The sequence below is a fragment of the Coptis chinensis genome, chromosome 6, assembly GCF_015680905.1.
Source record: "Coptis chinensis isolate HL-2020 chromosome 6, ASM1568090v1, whole genome shotgun sequence".
In the NCBI taxonomy this organism is placed as follows: Eukaryota; Viridiplantae; Streptophyta; class Magnoliopsida; order Ranunculales; family Ranunculaceae; genus Coptis; species Coptis chinensis.
The window spans coordinates 77359879-77381403 of NC_141461.1; the positions used below are offsets into that span (position 1 = coordinate 77359879).

The 21525-nt window shown below is 35.1% G+C and overlaps 2 protein-coding genes across 9 annotated transcripts; one reads left to right on the forward strand and one right to left on the reverse strand.

Annotated features, from left to right (window-relative positions):
- Nucleotides 1-671: 671 nt before the first annotated feature.
- On the forward strand, nucleotides 672-2905 carry LOC147494584 (alpha-1,3-arabinosyltransferase XAT3-like). The gene is given in 5 exon segments (XM_086569045.1): nucleotides 672-1184; nucleotides 1368-1489; nucleotides 1618-2086; nucleotides 2088-2731; nucleotides 2734-2905. Coding segments are annotated over 5 exon segments (1431 nt in total). The 5' UTR covers nucleotides 672-1044; the 3' UTR covers nucleotides 2790-2905.
- Nucleotides 2906-4190: 1285 nt separating this feature from the next.
- On the reverse strand, nucleotides 4191-21240 carry PSS1 (phosphatidyl serine synthase family protein). 8 transcript variants are annotated; one of them, XM_086569048.1, is made up of 14 exons: nucleotides 21089-21234; nucleotides 17703-17900; nucleotides 16874-16939; nucleotides 16710-16769; nucleotides 10545-10635; nucleotides 10028-10082; nucleotides 9838-9917; nucleotides 9600-9716; nucleotides 9386-9470; nucleotides 6540-6631; nucleotides 5189-5275; nucleotides 5022-5087; nucleotides 4756-4844; nucleotides 4191-4623 (listed from the first exon to the last, which is right to left on the reverse strand). In XM_086569048.1, exons 2-14 carry the CDS (start codon nucleotides 17864-17866, stop codon nucleotides 4269-4271), a joined length of 1407 nt encoding a protein of 468 aa, XP_086425174.1. In that variant the 5' UTR covers nucleotides 17867-17900; nucleotides 21089-21234; the 3' UTR covers nucleotides 4191-4268. The 8 variants fall into 8 exon arrangements, with proteins under 8 accessions (XP_086425174.1, XP_086425173.1, XP_086425172.1 ...); XM_086569047.1 differs by having other exon boundaries at nucleotides 20980-21234; XM_086569046.1 differs by having other exon boundaries at nucleotides 20952-21234.
- Between the last annotated feature and the right edge of the window lie 285 nt (nucleotides 21241-21525).

The window sequence follows — 21525 nt, forward strand, 5'->3', positions numbered from 1 at the left end:
GTTCTAGAAAGTTCAGCAAAAGGAGAACAAAGAAGAAAAGAGAAAAGACGATATCAATTTCAGTTTAAAATCACGATATGAGAAATCACCATTGCCAATTGAGGAAGAAAGAAATTAAGTAACAACTTTCATATAAAAGGGTATTAAGGTATTTTGAAAAAACAATAAAGGTTCGGTTGGTTTTTTCTCGCAAATTTATTTCGCACTTTTACAAACCGGGTGGGCTTTAGACATAATTCAAAAAGTCAATGGGTTTTAGGCTAATAAAGACCGAAATCAGGGTTTTGAACCTAGTTTTATGTATTACTGTGCATGCATATCAACATCAGAAGTACAAGAAGAGAGAGAGTGTGGCAGGATGAAAGAGAATATTGTAAGGAAGGATAAAATGGTTAAAAACTCGTTGAAAATGTCAAATTAAAAGGCATGGCCGGTTGGAGCACAATGTGCTTTTATCATGGCAGGCAATTACCCTTTAAAATGGCCAGTGTTTAATTGGTGAACTTACCATAAAATAAGTTTTGCCACTATTTCTACTGCCACTACTACTAAGTCAGTCTTGTAACTATAATGTAAAGCCTTTTCCTTTCTTTTTCAACATCATCAGTTGTTCCATTCCTTTCAATCCAATTTTATAGTCATGATCGAATATTGTGTGCAGTTCATAATTAATATTTACAAGAAACAAACCGGAAAACAACGGACGATGGTTGTCTAAAGTGTCAACTACAAAGTCCCTTTCACCCCTTTTTGAGTAGATAATTAGATGAACAACTCAAGTTCTGCATTATCTTAGGACACATTTAAATGGCAATGAACCTTCACTTCTCTATTTGTCATACTAACTAAGCTGCCGGATTGCGCAGATCTCTTCGTTCATAAAAACATTCCAAGAAATGACAAGTCTTAACTACAACTTCTTGAAACAAAGCCGCAATCCTTAATGTTTAAAGTCTATTCTGCAGCGTTTTACTACGTACTGCATCACTTACTAGTAACTAGTCATACTTATCATCGTGAATTAAGGGCTATAGGAAGCTGAAGATGGAGTACAACACGCTATTTGCTAAAAGCTTTAGTCGATATGAACAGAAGAAATTTGGCTTCACTGCGCTCCTTGGAAGCTTGATCATCTTGATAAGCATTTTCAGTGTTTCGACCTTCCTTTCGTCATCTACCAATTTGTAAGTCCATGCATGCATCGCGTCTTGTTATTACGAATGCCTAGTAACATCTGTAACTGTGATCCTGTTAGTCCAACAAATTGCTTCTTTTCGTTCGTATTATATACAGAAAACACCTAAGCCCGCTGCAAGTCAATCAGTTAGTACTGTTCTAAGTCCTTTGTCCTATCAATGTATTTGCAGTGAATTTGCGAGTGTCAATGCGTGCGGGTCTTCGAACACAAGAAGTCCTCCGCAAGAATCAATTCGGATCAAGCACGCTAGAGAAGGCGGTCCTTTCATCTCTCTGCCTGCTCCATTCAGTAGTATGTAAAATACCATATAAACTCACCTGAATCAAGTGTGCTTCTGTGTTACATATATTGATATATAGCAACATATATCTAACCATAATATTTTAGACCTTTAAAACTGTCTGTTTTCCAATGTTTAGTTGCAGAGGCGGAAGAAATTAAGCAAGAAATGAAGCCAGTGTGCAATGTTTTCGAGGCAAGATCAGATTTTTGCAATATTGATGGAGAAATTAGAGTTCATGGGAATTCATCTACCATATATTTCGCTTCATCTCAAGTAGGAGGTTTGGCAGGAAATGAGTCATGGAGATTAAGACCTTACGCACGTAAAACAGACCTGACCGCTATGGGATCCGTTACTCAATTATCAGTGAAGCCGATTACAGCTAATCAGATAGCTCCTGGTTGCAGTGTAAATCACAGTGTTCCTGCCGTTGTGTTCTCAATAGGAGGATATTCTGGCAACCATTTCCATGACTTTGCCGACATTTTAGTTCCTCTTTATGTTACGTCTCGCCAGTTTGACGGAGAAGTTCAGTTTCTTGTAACCAATGCAAAAGCATTCTGGCTTACGAAGTACCAGACAGTCCTAAAAGCTCTTTCCAGATATGATAATCAACATGGATAAAGATAACGACGTACATTGCTTCCCAAGCGTAATTGTTGGGCTTCAATATCATATAGAGTTGATAATTGATCCCTCAAAATCTGTTAACGGGTACTCCATGAGCAGTTTCAGAGAGTTTTTAAGGAGTGCTTACTCATTAAAGAAGAAAAGAGCAGTAAAAATTAGTGATCATAGACGCAAGAAACCAAGACTACTAATCGTGTCAAGGAAGCGTACACGAGCATTTACAAATGGAGCTGACATAGTGAAAATGGCCAAGAGCTTGGGCTTTGCAGTAGTTGTAGCAGAACCAAGCATCACAGGTTTGCCACAATTTGCACAAATTGTAAATTCTTGCGACGCGATGATGGGAGTTCATGGTGCTGGACTCACTAATCTTGTTTTCCTTCCTACTAATGCAACACTGATCCAAATAGTACCTTGGGGAATACCTGAATGGGTGTCTACACATTCTTTTGGAGAGCTTGCAGAAGGTATGAACATAAGGTATATGGAATACAAGATAAGGGAAGAAGAAAGCACCCTCATACAACAATACCCACTTGATCATGCAGTGTTTAAAGATCCCATGTCGATTCGAAAGCAAGGTTGGAACTCATTGAGGTCCACATATTTGGACAAACAAAATATGTTCATAGGTTTATAAGCACTTCGTTAAAAGCTCCAGAGCTTCTTCATCACTAGATCAAAGTTTTCGCAAACTCGATTTTTTTGAATGTTAATTCATCATATTTGTCCCCATCCCAATGTGGAGTGTAATAAACTTTAGCTGTTAGTCTACCTAACTCTATTTTAGTTAAGTTGCTTGCGCAGCTTCACAATATAGTGTAGTCCCGTACTTAAACATTTGATGACATAAGAAAGTGTTCATAATTTTCATAATTCCAGGCTTTTTCTTAAACGGACTATCCGTACAGACATATTATATAGTGTCTTATACAGTGTCTTGTGCAGCTTATATAGTGTTATTAACGTAAATTAAAAATTGTTCAAGATACTATATAAGTTGTTCATAATTCTACCCTATTGATCATAAGGTGATTAACTTGATTAGAGGTAGGTTGCATTGATCAATCAACTCTCACTTAAAAGGTGCTAATTTAAAATCACGTCAGTATCCTCGAAGGCCGTTTAGAGGTGTATTTGGTTTCAGGGAATCGTAGAAATAGTTATGCTCCAAGGATGTTTACCGGGGCATTTTGGATTGCACTTCATTGCTCTAGCACATTATACGTGCAACGATATCATATCATAACAAAGTATCCGCAGTTGAAGTTAATTGCGGAATAATATCTGCATGCGTCCACATGTCATACTGTAGGGGCAATCGAACTTATTGAATTGCAAAATGCCAATGTTAGACGTGCAATCCAACAAACTCACCACACCAATGGCCTAACTGCACGCCATTTCCAAGCCTCTTACGACGACTCACAACAATTATAACTAATTTATCCTCAATGTTCTCCCCATCCAATATTATTATTGTTCTAGTATTAAAAAATTCTCTAAAGTCGAAAAGATTATTTGTGAGTTAAACTGTAACCCAAGAATTTGAGATTTTTCTAATCGGAAATTGAGCAAAGCAAAGCAAGCTATCTCTTTAATCTCTAGTTCGCACTTTAAAGCCATACCACAAAAGGACCCATTCATAGTTTTCCCTCTAGGTCATGGCAACCTCGTCTTGAGTTAGGATGCATGCACATAGCTGCTTATAGCACTAAAGATCTCTAATTTTTTAAATGCCAACATTTTAGGCATATATTTTAACACAGAAGAGAATGTGCAAGATCACAGACAATTCAGGCCATTTGTGAACCAAATGCAGATAAAATCCTAGAAAATAAACACTGGTTGTACTAACAATTGAATCAAAACGAATGAGATAAAAGTTTGGTCATCAGCTACTAACAACTTCAGTGATAGGCACATTTTAACTGACTTCTATTGGTGCCTGTGCTGAGCATCGAGATCATGATTTATATCTAGGTCAAGAGGAATGAACCTGACGATGTTATCATTCAAGAGCTACACTGAAGAAAGTAAGTGATATAATGTAGGTGTCACAATAACTAAGAGCATAGCTTTCAGATCAAAATACTATGATGAATCACATATTAAAAATCAATCAATTCAATGAACTAAAATCAGAATTATCTAATCTCATCCAGTTAGCAAGGATGAAATCCTATACCCTGGCACTAAAAATAATTCCCTCAACAAATAGGAAAGATTCAAGCACTCTACATGCAAAACTGTAATTCTCAAAGCTAGGTAAGAGCACAGGCATTTACAGTTCATGAAAGGGTAAGATATGTACAACAAGGATGGGTCATAGATATCCATCAAAAAGCTATGGAACAAATAAATGATATACCATGCAAGAAAACCTATATCCTCTTTCTCCGCAAAATCCGATGCAGCTGCCACGACCACACAGCCAAAAATATGACGAGGGTCACCCCAACAGATGACCAGAAGATTACCAACCATAACGGCATGGAATTGGGATATAGACCTGGTGTAACAAAACTTGTCAGGCTGTGTAATGCACGTTATAAGTACTCATCGTTTATAATCTGTGTTATTTGCATCAGATTTTATTTTGAAAAACATATTATTCAAAGATGTTAATAATAGTATCACTAACCATGGCCAAACTTGATACAGATAAGGAGTTCCACTATACATATAGCAAGAGAGAGCCAACAAAATGGCCCCAACTTTTTTACTGGTTTCCTGAAAACAAAACAAGTAAACTGAGATACTAAGGAAACTTTGATAAAAAGGAAAGGGGATGCAGGGTAAGGACGATGTGGGTCTTCGCAAAACTTTGGGGAGTGCATTTTCAATACATAGACTTCAGAAAAGGAGAGAAAGACTAAAAGTTACCATTTGCATATTAAGATAAAATACCTGTCCTGCAGGTATGAGTTGTACTCCCGGATAGTTGGTATAGCAATTAGCCACCACAAAATCAATCTACATGTGATAACAGGGTTTCGAGGAGGAATCCAAAGACAGAACTTGAGGAAGAAGGTATTAAGCTCAACTATTAAGAATATAATGCAAAGGCTAAGTACTTGAATGAACCGCCATGGACCAAGCAGAGGGTGCCATTCATCTTTATCCCATTGTGCTGGTGTGAATTGGCCTAAAGTGCGTTTCACCTGAGAAGGCAACAGAAAACGATGTAGGTTGCAGAATCTAAAAGAGAATTAGTAAAACATAAGTTTGAAAAGCCAGTCTTCTTTTTTTTTAGCGGTAACATTTTTCCTTATAAATGCGTACTGTCATAAATGCAATCACATCTAAAATCACCAAAATACAAGACAAGTATGTCAAAATCAAGCTCTCGCACCCAGTAACTGCGTCCTCTGATCCTACCTTCATTTGAAGACCTGACCCAAGTATATAATTCAATTTTAAATTGATAGTTTTATACTGATCCGCCCTTTTTCTAATCTACCTAGTTCCTTCTCGGTAACTTCAGTGCCCATGTGATTTTTTATCCCCAAATTCAACAGTATAACCTTCATCGATCCACCATGGCAAGCAAAGTTCATTGCCATTACAGTTACAAGGTAAGTTATACATCTTCTCCGTCTCTTTAGGCACTCTGCATGTTTCATTTGTGAGCTTTGTGTTTAGTGTGACAAATTTGGTACCATCATACAGAAAATTCTTGAGACACCATCGGTGGAATAATAATCAGGACATGTCTGAACAACTGAATGTGTTAGAAACAGAAACCTAGGCTTGAGACTGATGAATTAATGAAAATATATTGTTTGCTTCCAGATAAAATGCTGTTAAATATCACACTCACTCTATTCAAACCATGCTTTCCACTTCAAAGGCATTGTAAAGGAAAAAGTAATGCATGTATCTGAAGCACGACAGCTCCCACACTTGTTAGTAAGTTCGAGAATTATTCGCGTTTTAAACAAACACAAAATGTAAAAGTATCTTTGGAATCAAATTAAACAGAAATAATTGACCAAGCTATAAGAGAGGAGACTGAGACATTCAGCACATTCGCTTCAAGATAAATCCCCAGGTGGGAAAATTTATGTTTTATGATAGGCACATTTTCTAATCCTATGGGAAGCCAACATTTAACATATGGATACTTCTAAAATAATGTGATTTAACTTTTAAGTACAAACGTGTTATAACCATCTTAGGTTGCCATCTAGTTTTTTACTTGACCAGTCATGCAGTCTCCAACCTTTTACATATAAAATCTATCCCAAAGTCATTTACAAATCTAAACTGAACCGGATTTTCTAATTAACCTTAAATCCATCTATATTTCACATTACCTCACTTAACCTTAGAATAAGTATGTCCTAGCATTCAGGATATATCTCAACCTAGAAACAAACAATACAGATATAACTATCATAATTTGAGTATTCTTATAAAACATACTTTTCCAATAATGTTTGGTTGACGGCTTATACCAACCCACTCATATGTTCTTCCATCAAAATACCGAACTGTGTGCATTCCTGCCCAGATACCTGAAAGGAGGAAAAATTTCTTAAAAAGCAAAGGAAAGTGCAATACATCACTATAGTCTATGATGCATGGATACGGGTACGGGGACCGATGCAGTGACACAGATAGATACGGCATTTTTGAAAATCTAGGATACGGGTACGGCATATAAAAGTTAATGTGGGTTGAGAATTTACAGATGCTTAATGTGATTAAAAAGAAAACTGGGCTTGGACTTGTCAAATGGACCTCTGCTTAAAACAATTTCAATGGTGGTTCAGCACTACTAGCAATTAGAGTTGATTTTTAAAAGTGGCCCATATGTCCAGCCCAATTAGAAATTACAGCTGATTTAAAACTGGCCCATGTTTCACTTTAAATAAGCCCATTAACATGAGTCAAACTATTAAGAAGAGAAAACCTAAAGCAGCAGCCGCCTCCTTCACCAACGCAGCTAGAGAATATAAGAAATTCAGTGAAGATGAGAAGACAGATCTAAGAAGAAATCACACTTTTTCTACCTTCTCTTTCTTTCCACTTACTTTAAGTCGAAATTCTTAGGCAGATTCAGTGGGAACACCCTGTGCAGCCAAACCCGACCCGTATCCCGTACCTGTATCGGTATCGTACCCGTGTCACACGGTTACAAGGCATACAGCATTGTATCCGTGCATCCTAGACTATAGTTGATATATCATGTGAGATGTGACCATAACAATTATAAACAAAAACTTCACAGATCAATAACAACGAATGATACATGTGCTATACCAAATTCATCAAATACACACACGGCATATCATATCAACACTAAACTAGCCTAAAACAGTTTCCATTTTTTATCGCAGGGACACGAAACAATACCAAGACTGGTTCCTAAAATATAAGAAGCTTTATTTCCCATATTTATAAAGAAGCAAAGATATTTTAAAATAACAGGCTGAGTCAGAACTGCTGTATTAAGAAACAAAAGGCGGCTGCAATGTTCAACATCCTAAAAGAGATAATCGGCACAAGAAAATTCAAATAGAAAAAATCTTTAACAAACAAAAATATATGTTCAAAAAGCAGTGGGGCGAGTTGACTGACATATCAAAGGCTCCTGCCTCATATGTGAGAAAAGATTGGGTTAATAAATGATCCACAGTGCACAGAAGATGTTATCATAATCGTTCAATTAAAGCTATATGTGTATGCAAATATAAACCAGACACTCCAGAGAAGAGACCACAGAAAGCTATCCAATCTCATAACCTACCTCATCATACAATCATTTTTATCCGAAAAATTATGGTCAGAAACACAAGGAGTTCCCATTCAATTTTGCCGTAAGACTTGTTCACAATTTATAATACATACGTCAAGTCTCTACTTAGTACCTCAACATAAACATCTATTGGTCTTTTAACCGAACTCTAAGGGCATCAAGTAAACATCTCTCAATTCTACTCAGTATCCCACCTTGTACACTTAAAGTCTGATTTTTCATGGTCACCCCAATTCTCTTATTTTAAGAAAGGAAAGCATGTAGCTACTTACGAGAAGTTCTGGTTAGTTTTATAGACATTTGATTATTAAGGACTGAAGCACTAACAACCTAGATGTAGGTATATCGTGAGACACATTATAAATAGAACATTATTGCATTACAAGGTTATGATCCACAATACAATGCAAGGGTTGCTAATGCAAGTTCCTGTTAAGCCCAAAGTCGCTCTTAAAAATATGCAAGGCTACATAATCAAATCATGTTATAATCTAAGTCACAATGACAGGGATACAGGGTGTCGATACGGGACTATATGAAGTAGGACACGAGAAAAAGAAAACAATTACTATACTTTAGTTACACAACTAATTCTTGGGCTCACGACCTTACAAATTGGCTCCTTACAAATAAACTAGATAACTGCAAGTAGTGGGAGCGTGAGTGGAGGGTGGAGAAAAGAGGGGGAGAGATGGGTTTGTGGGTGGGGAGTGGGGAGAGAGAGAGAGTTGGATTTGGTTGAGAAGGAGGGTTGAGCAAGTGAAGAGGGGGGGGGGGTTGCCTGTTGGAAACCCGAACCAAGAGCTCGCTCCCGCTCACTAAAGGAGGGAGAGGGAAAATGGTGGAGAGTGAAGGAGGAAGAGGAAGAGAGAGAGGGAAGGCAAAAGATTGAGGACAGACAAACAGAAACCTACCAAACTACATTTTGGGCCACGTACCCCCCACCCCTCCCAAAAACATTCGTTCTGCTCACTTGATAAATAAATATGAACGCAGCATATCATGGAGTTGTAACTATGTTAATAGATTATTTTCGGTATAGAAAATACCCTAGTTTGAAATGGTATGCACAACGTGTCCGTGTGTGTGTGTCCGTGTGTTCAGCACGAACATTTTTTAAGATTATGAAGTGTCCATGTTACTTAGGTTATAATTAATATCTTCACATTATCTATCAACCCAAAACTGATTCTAACTATCAGACAAGGAGGGGGAACCTTTAGCCAATAGAACGTAGTGACACATTAGAAAACACCTCAAAATATTCGTTACTGCATTCATCAAGTACAAAAAATATGGAAATATCCTGTGTTCTATAAACTTGACCATATATTTTAAAACATTTTTTAATGAAGGGGATCCATCACAAACAGCCTAAGAGCGATTAGAACATTACAAAGGTTATGTTAGTATGGGTACTGTGGAAAACATCACCACGTTATTTTATTATTATTTATTATTCTTTTAAAAAAAGAAGCAGGAAACAAAAAAAAGAAAACAGAAAACTCACCAAACCAGTTGCAGATTAAAATATCCAGAATAATACTGTCCCACCAACATTCATTGAAATTCGGTAACATGTGGCGAAAAGTGAGCTGTAAATATTAATTACAACACAGCTTGTCAAAGTTGACTAGTAACAGATACGCCTAAGAAATTGTACGCAGTTCTTGCGGACTTTGAGCAAAAAAGAAACAGGTCATACATACAGTTTAAAAACCAACCTCCATTAACTCAAATCCAATGGACAGCACCCACAGGAGGGGCTGGTTGCGTATCATTATAGCTTTACCCCACCATCCAAAGATATGAGCTAGAACAAATTCATCGAACAATGTATCCTATAAAAACTAAAAACCAGATCAGCAGCTTATGGCATCAGTTGTACTGCTGTAAAAGACACGGTATATTTAGGAGGACCAAGAAAATTAAAATAAACGGTTTGGATTGGTGAAATCATACATAAACATTCTTAAACCTGCTTGTGGAATTATCCGGCAGGTAAATACGGCAATCCGCTCCATATGATCTTTCAGGGAGTTCTGTAGAATGTAGAAGAGTATAATGAGTTCCAACAAGTATAATTCCCAGCAAGAATTTCAAAATAAAATAGTTAGGGGGGGAACTGAATATGCAAAGTCAAATGTATTACCAACGCCAAGATCAGGGTGGAGAAATTTCATGAACTGCCGAGCATCATCACGCTTCTATAATAATGACAACATAAATAAGAAAATCCGGAAAAGTATACCCATATACAGTTCATACTAGAAAAAGAAATAATTCACAGCTTAAAAAAAACAGTAAATGAATAAAAAGGATCTCTTTGATCTTCATGAGAGCACAAAAAAGAATTACAATAATAAAAACCTCGTTTGGCGGGCGCATTATAAGTTTTTGATAGAGAGATATAATTTAGAAACTTAGAAAAACAGAGATATTTTGGACAAGATACGTAGATCCATATGCTGGTTAAATTTGATGGTTTAAAGGACCTATTGCTGAACCAATCTTCCATTTTCATAAATAAATCGGATGACAAACCAGGATTCGAAAATTAACTGACAAAATCACTTTTTACCTACTAATCAAATGAAAACAGAAGGGTGAAAAAAATGAAAAATCACTAAACTACATAGGCAGAAGATTTGTGCATTGAAGGTACCCACCTGAAATAGTAAAAAAGTGAGGGAGACGAGGTATATAACTGCCAGTCCATGAACTAAGCGCCAAATGGCAGGATGCGGTCTAATAAGAACCCTGCAAATAAAATCCAACTATACGTAAGGCTCCATAACAAGAGAACTACACAATGATTGCCAATTTGCCTTCAATCCTTGAATCACTTTCTTTGTTGATGAATGATTAATATAACACAAAATGTTTATAGAACAAAAACTTCCAGAAAGGGTCTCTCGAGTCTCGCCATCAATCACCCTCTCAGACCATTTAACATAGACATTTCATATCTAATAGTTTCTTTTAGTGTTTAGTTTGAGTGCTCCTTTTCATTTCTGTAATATACATCCATCCATATAAAAAAAAAGTTCAGTTTGCTTACAAGTATTTTGTTGCTGCTGACCAATCTTTCCGCAATTCAGGTTAAATTCCTGATCTCTAGCTTTGTAATTGGTATATAGATATAGTCCTTCTCTAAAACATAGCTACTTAAGTTAACTTAAAATAAGTACGCAATTAAAACTTCACCTAGAAAATGAATTCAAACCTAATTTTTTGTGATTATGAAGCACTCACCATAAAAATCATTTACACAAAATTTAAGATCATTTGGAAACCTCTAACCTGTGTTGCATGGGTACGGGTATGAGTGTCGGGTTTGGACACGGGTACGACAATTTGGACACGGCAAGGTCTGAAAATTAGGACATGGGGACACGGCTAATATTATAATTTTTCTAAAAAGAAATTATTTTAAATCTAAAATATTGAATCTTGAAAAACACACTGTTAAGGGATTAAGGTAGTTGGATTCTATAATGATGATGTTTGAAATTGTATCTAGAAATTTAGTTATATCCACATGACAAGGCTCATTGGGTTTTGGAAGTTTGAAACAATTAGCAATTATTACTAGTTAGAGGTTTAAACACCCATTCTAGAAAAGCCCAGCCCACATTTTTTGTTTCAAGATTGGCCCATTTGTTATTTCCACCCATTTTAAGTTGCTGACATCAACAACTTAAGTAGATCTTCTTCCTTCTATTTTCCAAAACCCTAGATCTGGTTGTACAGCCGCCATGACCAAGCAAGATAGAGAAAGAGAAGAAAGAAAAAGAAGAAAATTTGCGCAAGGGAGACTCACTGGTCAATATTCCTACCTCTCCTCTCTATTTCTCCTCTCTATCTCTTTGAATAAGTTTTTTTTTTTCCCTTTCGACTCCGACCACGAATCTATATCGTGTCGGTGTCAGTACGACACAATACCGGACACGCAGAGAATTTCGGCGTACCCATGCAACACAACCTCTAGCATAGATAAAAATTATTGTCATCTTTAAAAAGACATATAACGGTCCAGAAATGTCGAGTTTTTGCAATCATTTTTAGCTAATGCTAGAGATTTCCAAATGAGCTAAAATTTTGTGGAGATAATATTTATGGTGAGTATATCATATTTATCTAACGGTCCTCTGAATGTTTATCTAACAGTCCAAAATTTTCCAATTTCATAATAACATTTGATTATGTTAGACATATTTGAATGAGCCAAAATCTTGTAAACATGTTATTCATGGTGGGGAGATCATATTTACAAAATATCTTTCCTTAATTCAACTGGTAGGATGAGATGTGACTTTGTACGTTTTGGGAGTGGCTCTATCTGTCCCTATATATATATATATATGTTATATAAACTCCACTTAAACGAACTCTATAGAAATTCTACCATGAAAAACAATGAATTAGAAGCTTATTTTTTGAAAAGATGTTCTTTCCACAATATAGATCATCCTTAGAAAAAATCATCACGTTTGAAGATGTCTAGACATAAAAATATATATATATATATATATATATATATATATATATATATATATATATATTCCACTTAATCTATAGAAATACCATGAAAAACCTTATTTTTGAAAAGATGTTCTTTCCACAATATAGATCATCCTTAGAAAAAATCATCACGTTTGAAGATGTCTAGACGTATCAAAATTTATTTACAGTGTTATAAAATTATCCAACGGTCCAGATTTTTCAAATTTGAAAACAACTTTTGACAAGGTTAAACATTTTCGTTTGGGCTGATTTTTTGTAGGAAGATTCTCTATTATGAGAAGACTGTCTTCACCAAGCATCAGCCCTCAATCCATCTTATAAATCCATTTTTGGTGGTGGAGTTCATTTGGAGTTCATATAATGGGCTCGATATATATATATAGGCCCGATCTTAGAAGTACATACTTATTTTAACTAAAATAAATACGTAAGTAAAACTTTACCTAGAAAATAAATTCAAACCTAATTGTTTGTGGATATCATTTACTCACCATAAACATTATATCTACAAAATTTCAACTCATTTGGAAATCTCTAACTTAGGCAAAAGATGATTGCAAAAATAATATTTTCTGGACCGTTAGATTTCTTTTTAAAGATGACAATAATTTTTATCTAAGTTAGAGGTTTCCAAATGAGCTCAAATTTTGTGGAGATGATCTTTATGGTATGTAGGTAATACCCACAAAAAATTAGAGTTGAATTCATTTTCTAGGTGATGTTTTACTTACGTACTTATTTTAACTTTAAAATTTAAAATAAGTATGTACTTCTAAGATCGGGCCTGTATATATATATAGTAAAACTTCATCGAGGATTGAATTCAACCCTAATTGTTTGTGGATATAATATACTTACTACAAAGATCATTTCCACAAAATTTCGGCTTATTTGGAAACATCTAATAACATTGGCAAAAAATAATTGCAAAAAACATTTCTGGACCGTTAAATTTCTTTTTAAAAATGACAATAATTTTCATCTATGTTAGAGATTCCAAATTAGCTGAAATTTTGTAAATATGATATTTATGGTAAGTGCTTCATAACCACAAAAAATTAGGATTGAATTCATTTTGTAGATTAAGTTTTACTTACGTACTTATTTTAAGTTAACTTAAATAACTACCTTGTAGAAAAAGACTATATATATATATATACTAACATACTATACTAACACACCCAGCCAGCCATCAGATCTTGCCGAATCTATCGTCCAGATATACTTCTAAGAAACCAAACAAATAATACGGGGGGAATATGACATTTTCTTTTCCTAAAAGAAAAACCCTTTTCTTCTTTGTTGCCCAAATTATTCTCTGGTCGTCACTATGCTTACTCTAAAAAAAAAGAGGGGGGTAGGACGACTGTTTCGGGACAGAAAAGCTCTGGTTGGAAGGGATGTGCAATATTCTTAGAGATGTTATAATGCTTGAAAACCATATTCCACCATTTCTCTCAAGGAAATTAGCTTTAGAATATGAACACTCTTCATTAGAAGTAGCCGATGAGGCATTGAGTTTAATGCTTGCTGGTTTGTGTCATGAGCCCTCACCATTCAATATGGTAGACCTCCAAGGAGTTCAAGTGTCAGATATTGCGCATTTGCTATATTTTCTTTTTTCAAATGATTGTGCCGAAATGTGAAGTACCATAAAATATCGTTGAAGAAGAAGGTGGTCAAGATAAACCGATCGAAAGAGATGTCTTTATCGAAATTTGATCATGTTAAATAGCTCTTTGATGAGCTATTGGAGTTTCTCAGCAAACTAAACAGAGGTCTAGTGCCTTACATTAAAAGGGTCTTATTTTCAAGACCTCTCAAGTTATTGCAAAATTGTCGTGGGCAGTCCATGAAATTTGTTTTCATCCAAGAAGATAAAGAAGAGGCCAAGCCTGAAGATTCAACTAGAGCAAACAAGCCTCCATTAATTAAGGAGATCATGATTCCATCAGTCACTGAACTCTTCTGGTTGGGTGTTTTATTCTTACCAACTAATGGAGAAATCAAAAGAATTAGTTTTGATACCAAGACAGTCACTTTTTGTCTTCCTACAGTTAGTTTACAATTAGTTTGGATGTTAGTTCCAGAGTTGTACTAAGAAACTTGGTGGCTTATAAAGCAGCAACTGCGGGGGCTTTAGTTTTTACTCGTTAAGTTACACTGAATTAATGAATTGGATTATAGACACTGAATAAGACTTGAAGTTGCTTGGAGAAAAGTTTTGTCAGTTTTGCTTTGTCAGTACCAATACTTGTCAAATGTCAACCAACTAAAAAGGCCGCCTCAGAACTTGTCAAGCGAAAGGATCGCACACTGTTTTAATTTCCTTCTCAGTAATTGGTTGATATCTTTCAAGGAATTGCTCATAATTTTTCTACAGTTAGTTGAAATGGCCACTTTAACTAGTATATATGGTCCAGGATTATGATTTCCAATGTGTGAGTAAGCACATATTGATGGTACAGTTGAAATTCGTTCTTTATAGCACACTATCCGATTTAATGAAATGGCATGGAATTGAGTTCAATTTTTTGGCAATGAAAGTCAATGTGAATTTTTTTTTTTCTCGCTAATCGAAAGCAAAAAAGCTGAATGAAGAATGAAGAAGAAAAGGGTTTTTCTTTTGGGAAAAGAAAATGTCTTTTTACCTTTTTTTTATTTGTTTGGTTATATCATAGCATATTTGGACGTTAGATTCGGCAAGATATGACGGTTGGCTGGGTATGTTAGAATAGTATGTCAAGGTAGCCAGCCAGTATATATATATATGCCACGTGCATTCGTATCCAACACAGATACGACCCACAAACATATTAGAGGTTATATACCCCCAGTTTTTGGTATTCACTGTGTTTGGGTACCACAACTTGTACCCATGTCAATGTTACTTGGCTTTGATCTCATTCCCCACTTTTCCAAGAGCGATTTCATAGGTAGCCAAGACATAGCAGATTATCATTTAGGATTGGAAATTTCTAAGTGAAAGGGGAAGTAAATAAGTCCCCTAAGTAAGGTACTATGGAAGGAACGCAATGAACAAGCCCAAATTATAGGGGGGGGGGTGGGGGAAACATTGTAAAAGAAGTCTGATATTTCTGAAAATGGTGCTACCCTAGCCTAACTGAACATCAGCTGCTTAGAGGTGAACAGGGTACTTATTCACAGGGCAGGCAATTTATGTCAATTCCCATAGTGAGACATACCTTGGCAAACAATAAAATAAAATAACATAGGCATGAAGTTCCAAGTACGCAAATAGCATTACTGTAATAAAAACCAAGTAGATATACAAGATATAATCTCAAAATAGTACTACATGCATAACAGACAGAAACTGCTTATTCCACTTTTCCAATTACAAAAGTTTGCAGTAAATTTCGATCCACAAAGCTTTTGCAAATTTCGACTATTGATAAAAATCATAGGTTGGTATCTTTTTCAAAATTATAATTCACTACTTTCTAATTTCAGCACACTAAGAGAACTGAGCTGCTCGTCAACGATACAAGAATTGCAGGTTGACAGCACAAGGTGTGAGTGTAAGCGTTTTGTTGGAAAGGTATTTTCAGGGGAGTCAAACAAGAAACAGGTATTGAAGGTATGTCAAGTTTATAGTTTAAGGCAAAGTGATTGTTAGAGTGTTTATTCGGACAAATGAAAATATTCCATGTTTAAGGCAAACTAGGCAAGAGTTTCATGCCAATACCAGGTGATAAATGTACACAATTTGGCCTTTCTAAAATGGCCTGTGTAGTCATTTAGATGGTAACTCTCACCTGCATACTACATTACAGAATTAGCTAACCATCAGGCATATGACTCCTTCGCATTTAGAGGCAAGAGTACTCAATCATCCTAAAACTGCGAATTAAACATTCAACTCTGTGCATTCAACACATCATAATGTAACAGAGACATGTTTCAAGGTACTAAATAAATGTTTTCTCATCTTATTATTTCAGAAGCAATGAGACATTGTTGACACACAAGGGTCTCTTCATATGTGAAGGGTAACAAGTTTGTACTACACGAACGTGGTGATGAAGTGGGATGATGTCAAGATGTTAGTTAAAGTGCATTATTCAAAAATCTTTATAGCTTTCACATTGACCTAAACCAGTAAGTTAAGACATTTTTATTTTTATGCCAAGTAAAAAGCGTGTGGCAACCTATGCCAGAAGTTAAGACAAGCAAAAGAAAGAAGTATGAAAGAGAACATTCAATTTGTAACAATTTGGATTTAGACACTTGTAATATGTTATTTTAAACATAATTCATAGTTCGGAGAAAGTTTTTGAACTTACGTTGAAGGTGCTTGCAATAAGCAGTAAGTGAGGAAGACAGCAACCATCGCCCACACACCCCTATTAGAACAATTTGTGCAAGTCAAACAAAATAAAAAAAGAATCAGCAAATTTAGTAAAGAAAATGAAAGAAGATATTGTAAGTACATAAATATAAAATGTACCTCTTCACGGATATAACAAGATCAGTAGCTGGACTATTCTCTGGGTCAAGAGCTCCGCTTGCCCAACTAATAACCACATGCAAAGGAAAAAAAAAAATTCTTCCCGGATCAGTTCCAAGAACCTTTACTTTACTAAACTGGAAAAGCATTATAAGCTTGGCCAAGATAACCAAAAAGGAATCCAATATTTCACAACAAAAATTAATACCAAACTAAACTGTATTAGCTGCGAGCATATTCAGCATCTTTTGAAGAAAAGCATCAAGTAGTAGGAAATGATTTTAAGGCTAAATTATACAGATAAACTTTAATAGGTTACATACACTGGTGTGATTACGGCTCCTGATGTGCGTGTTTCCAAAATGAAATAATTGATTTTTTAAAGTATTGTGTTCCTTTTTAATAAATCGAAAATTAAATCTAGTTAATTACAATCAAAATATTTAATTAACTTTTACGTTTCTTTATTAACCAATTACTTCATAATTTTACCGATTTCTAGTAAGAATTCATTTTACCGATTTTGGTGAAAATGATTTTGCATTATTCATGTGTGTGTGTGTGTATGTATATATATATTAAGGAGTCATGTTGTGACACCCACCAGAGACCCACTTCTCACATTATTGTATTTCACTTTTGCTGGTTACGTACGTCTGACATTTCTTGGTTAAGTGCTACTGGTGGCAAAAAAGCTTAAAGGGGGCCGTCTTTGTAATTGTTGAATGGGGGCACCTTTGTAAAGAAGATTTCAGGTAGGGGCCTTTGTAATTACCATCATAATTCAAAATACCAAATTGGAAAATACTTCCTGAGCATAGGGACTCACATAAGAAGGCATGCACCAATAAGTAGAAAGGAAACAGTGCGAGGCTGGTACGCCCATGCTGTCCAAGGATCAAGCTCATCACCGTCATTTGCCGAGTTAACTTCACAATTTCCCTGAACTGCAGAAACCTTTTTCCTTGTTTTCCGGAGACCATTAGGCTCCATAAAGACCTACTTCTCAAGCTGTAAAACCTAAGCCCTGCAAATCAAAGGAAATGATTTTGAGAAATAGGTAAAATTAGAACCAAATGATCGTACGAAAGTAACTGAGTAACAAAATCTCCAAGGAAACATATTCTTTCATTAGAACCAAATACCATAACACAATTGATGATAAAAAAAACAGACAATAGACAAGAATCAAGAACGTGAAAGAAAATCCAAATCTGTATGACAATAAACACAGTTTTATCGAGTACCCAAAAACAAAGAAATACTATTATCTCAATGTAGATATTCATAAAACCAACTGTTTACTTGGGGGAATATCGAGATATCTTATATGTTATCCAACTAAAGGAAGAGAAACAGACTGAAGATCTTCCTGAAACAACCAATAACATATGCATATACCAGTCTGTGCATATCAAACACGTTACTTATATCCGACGCCAAATATTTGCGTTTCATAGCTATAAGAAGTGTGAAATATCCATTCAATCTCAATCTGAGTCCAAGTCATATTTTTACCCCATATGTTAAATAGAATATTCTATATATAAATAATTCCAACATATCTGGTTCAGAGTACAACACGTCAACACACTAACATACCAACAACTAATCCATAACAAGCATAAAGAAATAGGCATGGATTTTAAAAACCGACAAACAGACATGCACTAATAATTCTTCAATAGACCCCAATGGAACGGTCTACCAAACAAAACAGGCACTTAGGCATGCAATATATGTAACAAGGAGAAAACGACTTCTTAGTGTCTGATATATAATAACCTGATATTCAGAGTTAAAAGAAACTGGAAAATGCCAAAACATTTGTATACATGCTCTGAAATATAAGTATTTCAGCTAAATTCAAACAAAACATATATAATAACATAAGAAAATTTATATACAACAAGATAGAAGGAAGCATTATAAAAGAATATTCTTTTAAGATCAAACCTTATGGTGTTAAAGTACTTCACTAAAAGCTCTATAGAGGATTGATTGCAAATCTTACTTCAGATATTGTTTAGTCAGAACTAGTCAAAATAAAAATTATACTAACTTCCACGGTAGAATACTAGAATGTGCAGGAAGAAATTTTAGGATGTGTCCTTGTCTTGTGTATCATCCAGCTGGGCACCTTCTCCTAGGTGTAGTGTCCTCAATCCACCACTTACCACTAAAAGAATATTAATGTTATCTCCTTCAAGGACATAACTACCTATGACCCGAGTAGTTAGCACTAAATGGGTGGTTATATGTGCATGACTTATTGCAAACATTCTAAGACAGACAATTAAATGATAAAATTAGTTTTTTATAGTTACTGTAAACAATTAGTTTATGTAGACAACTGTAAAGAACAAAGAGATCAACCTAAACGTATTGCTCTCTATGGCAATCGCTATCTACTAAAGAAGCGCACATGTCTGCCAGTCTCCAAAACAAGCAAGACAATCAGACATTGCTGGCCTCCACAAATTTTGTAACACAATCCTGATTAAAATGTTGATAATGTATTCCACAGTAACCGACACAAAATATCCTAAAGGAGGATGTAAGTTTTACAAGGATAAACCATCAACGTTGAAAAACCCATATTAATAACTAGTAAACCAATGAGTTGTAATTGTTTAAACACCAAGCCAATTTAGCTCCATAACCCTTAATCTAAGTGCTATGCAGCAACCATAGGAAAGAATCTACAGCATGAGTATTTGAACAACTATGATAGCAGTTCAGTATCTACAGAAGTGAAAGCTACTAAAATATAGATCTCAATCCTTAACCACTTCTAAAATCAAAGTTTACGTTGAAGTAAACAGCACAGTGAAAACGCTCTATAGCTACTTAAATTCCTAACTCCAAAGCTCTCTCACAACTTTTACCAATATTACAATTGCAATAGCATCTTGACAAACATGGTTTATAAAATCGCATCATAGTTTACTTTTCATCAATAAAAACCGACAGAAAACATTCACTAATTAATACATCAAAATCAAAAAAGACAACAGACACCCTAAATTATGCTATGACCTCACCATTCTTCACACTAGATACTGGGTTTTGCATAACATATCCGAGTCTATTTTTTATTTCAGCCACTACATTCGTACATCATAACTAAACAACCTTAAGCAATTATCAGCAGTAACAATGTAAGCTGGTAAAGTGACCATATGATAGAAGTAACTCATGCCTAACAAAGTACAAGTTCCCTTATTCTCAAACGCTTATGGAACTGCAATCTGAAATTGGCTTCCTTACGATATATAAGTTCCGACTCGTACACTGTTTTCTTATATATAGTTTGAACTTTGAATGACACTTAAAAAATGGAGTCATCGATTTGCAAGTCTAGACAATTTAACAAGAAGTTGAATCTCAAAACTCCATTAACCAAGCTATTAATAGATCACAAAAACATTGAGTTATTCTTTTTTTTTTTTGAACAAATTCATTAAAGTACTGTTTTATCTTCCTTTTCTTATCTGACCAGAATATGGAAAACCTGGCATCTACACAATTCATCTAGGGTGGGTCCTTGTAAAATTCGTCACCAAGCATTTCCCAACAGTAAAAAGTACTCTAAAACATGTGACATGTTTGAAGTACCCATTGGATATGATTCACCAGCTGTCCATCACTCACAGATCTCTAAACATGCACATTCAACTTCTATAACCAAAAGACATATGATCATAGATACCCATTTCCAATACACATCTACAAATTCAATCAAAAAAAAAAGGGAAGAACATCCAATGATAAACTAAGCATGCCCATTGCATAAACTCAAATAAATATCAAATATTTATCATTATAAACAAAAACTAACAATACCCACTGAGACCCCATTGCATGAATCCATTAAAAATCAAAACTTTAACACAATTAAGACATAAAAAAACATATAAAAGATACGAAAGAGTAAATGTAAAGAAGAAAAACAAATCACGTACTGAGTTCCAGCAAGAAGAAAGAGACAGAGACAGAAAAGAAAATGAATAATTAAAAAAACTGATGACAGAAAGGTTTTTTTTTTTTTTTTTGAAAGTCAAGTACTTTTACTTACGTAGAGAGTTTGCTGACAAAAAACGTACAATGAAATGAGAAACTAGAAGATCATGACCGTTGTTGTTCCTCGATTACAGTGTGATGATGTGCATTTGAGAGAAACAGAAGTTAATGATAAGGAGTTATCGTTCTCACTTTTTCTGCCAGGTAGAGAAACACCAAGATACAATTTCGAGGCGTGTCAACACTAAACACTCGACAGCAGCAGCAGCTAAGAATTAAAGATAGATAGGCAAAGAAAAATTTTATTTTGGTCAAATAGACGTTATGTTTTTGAGTTAAAAAATAGATCACATGGTTTGTGGGGGTACAACTACACTGTCTTAGATTTTTGTTTGTTCATAAAACCCACGTGTACTTCCTTTGTTGACCATAATAACTTAGGTTGACCTTTTGTTTTTTGTTTCTAACGTTCGATCTCTCAAATCTCGGTATATTTACTGATATTTCAAATTGGTTTGACCCCTGTCCTTAAACGATAAAAAGTACGTCATTAAATAATGCCAAGAATATGCTTTAGGTTCTTTTATATTAAATTTCCATGTACTATATAAATAGCGACATTTCGAGAC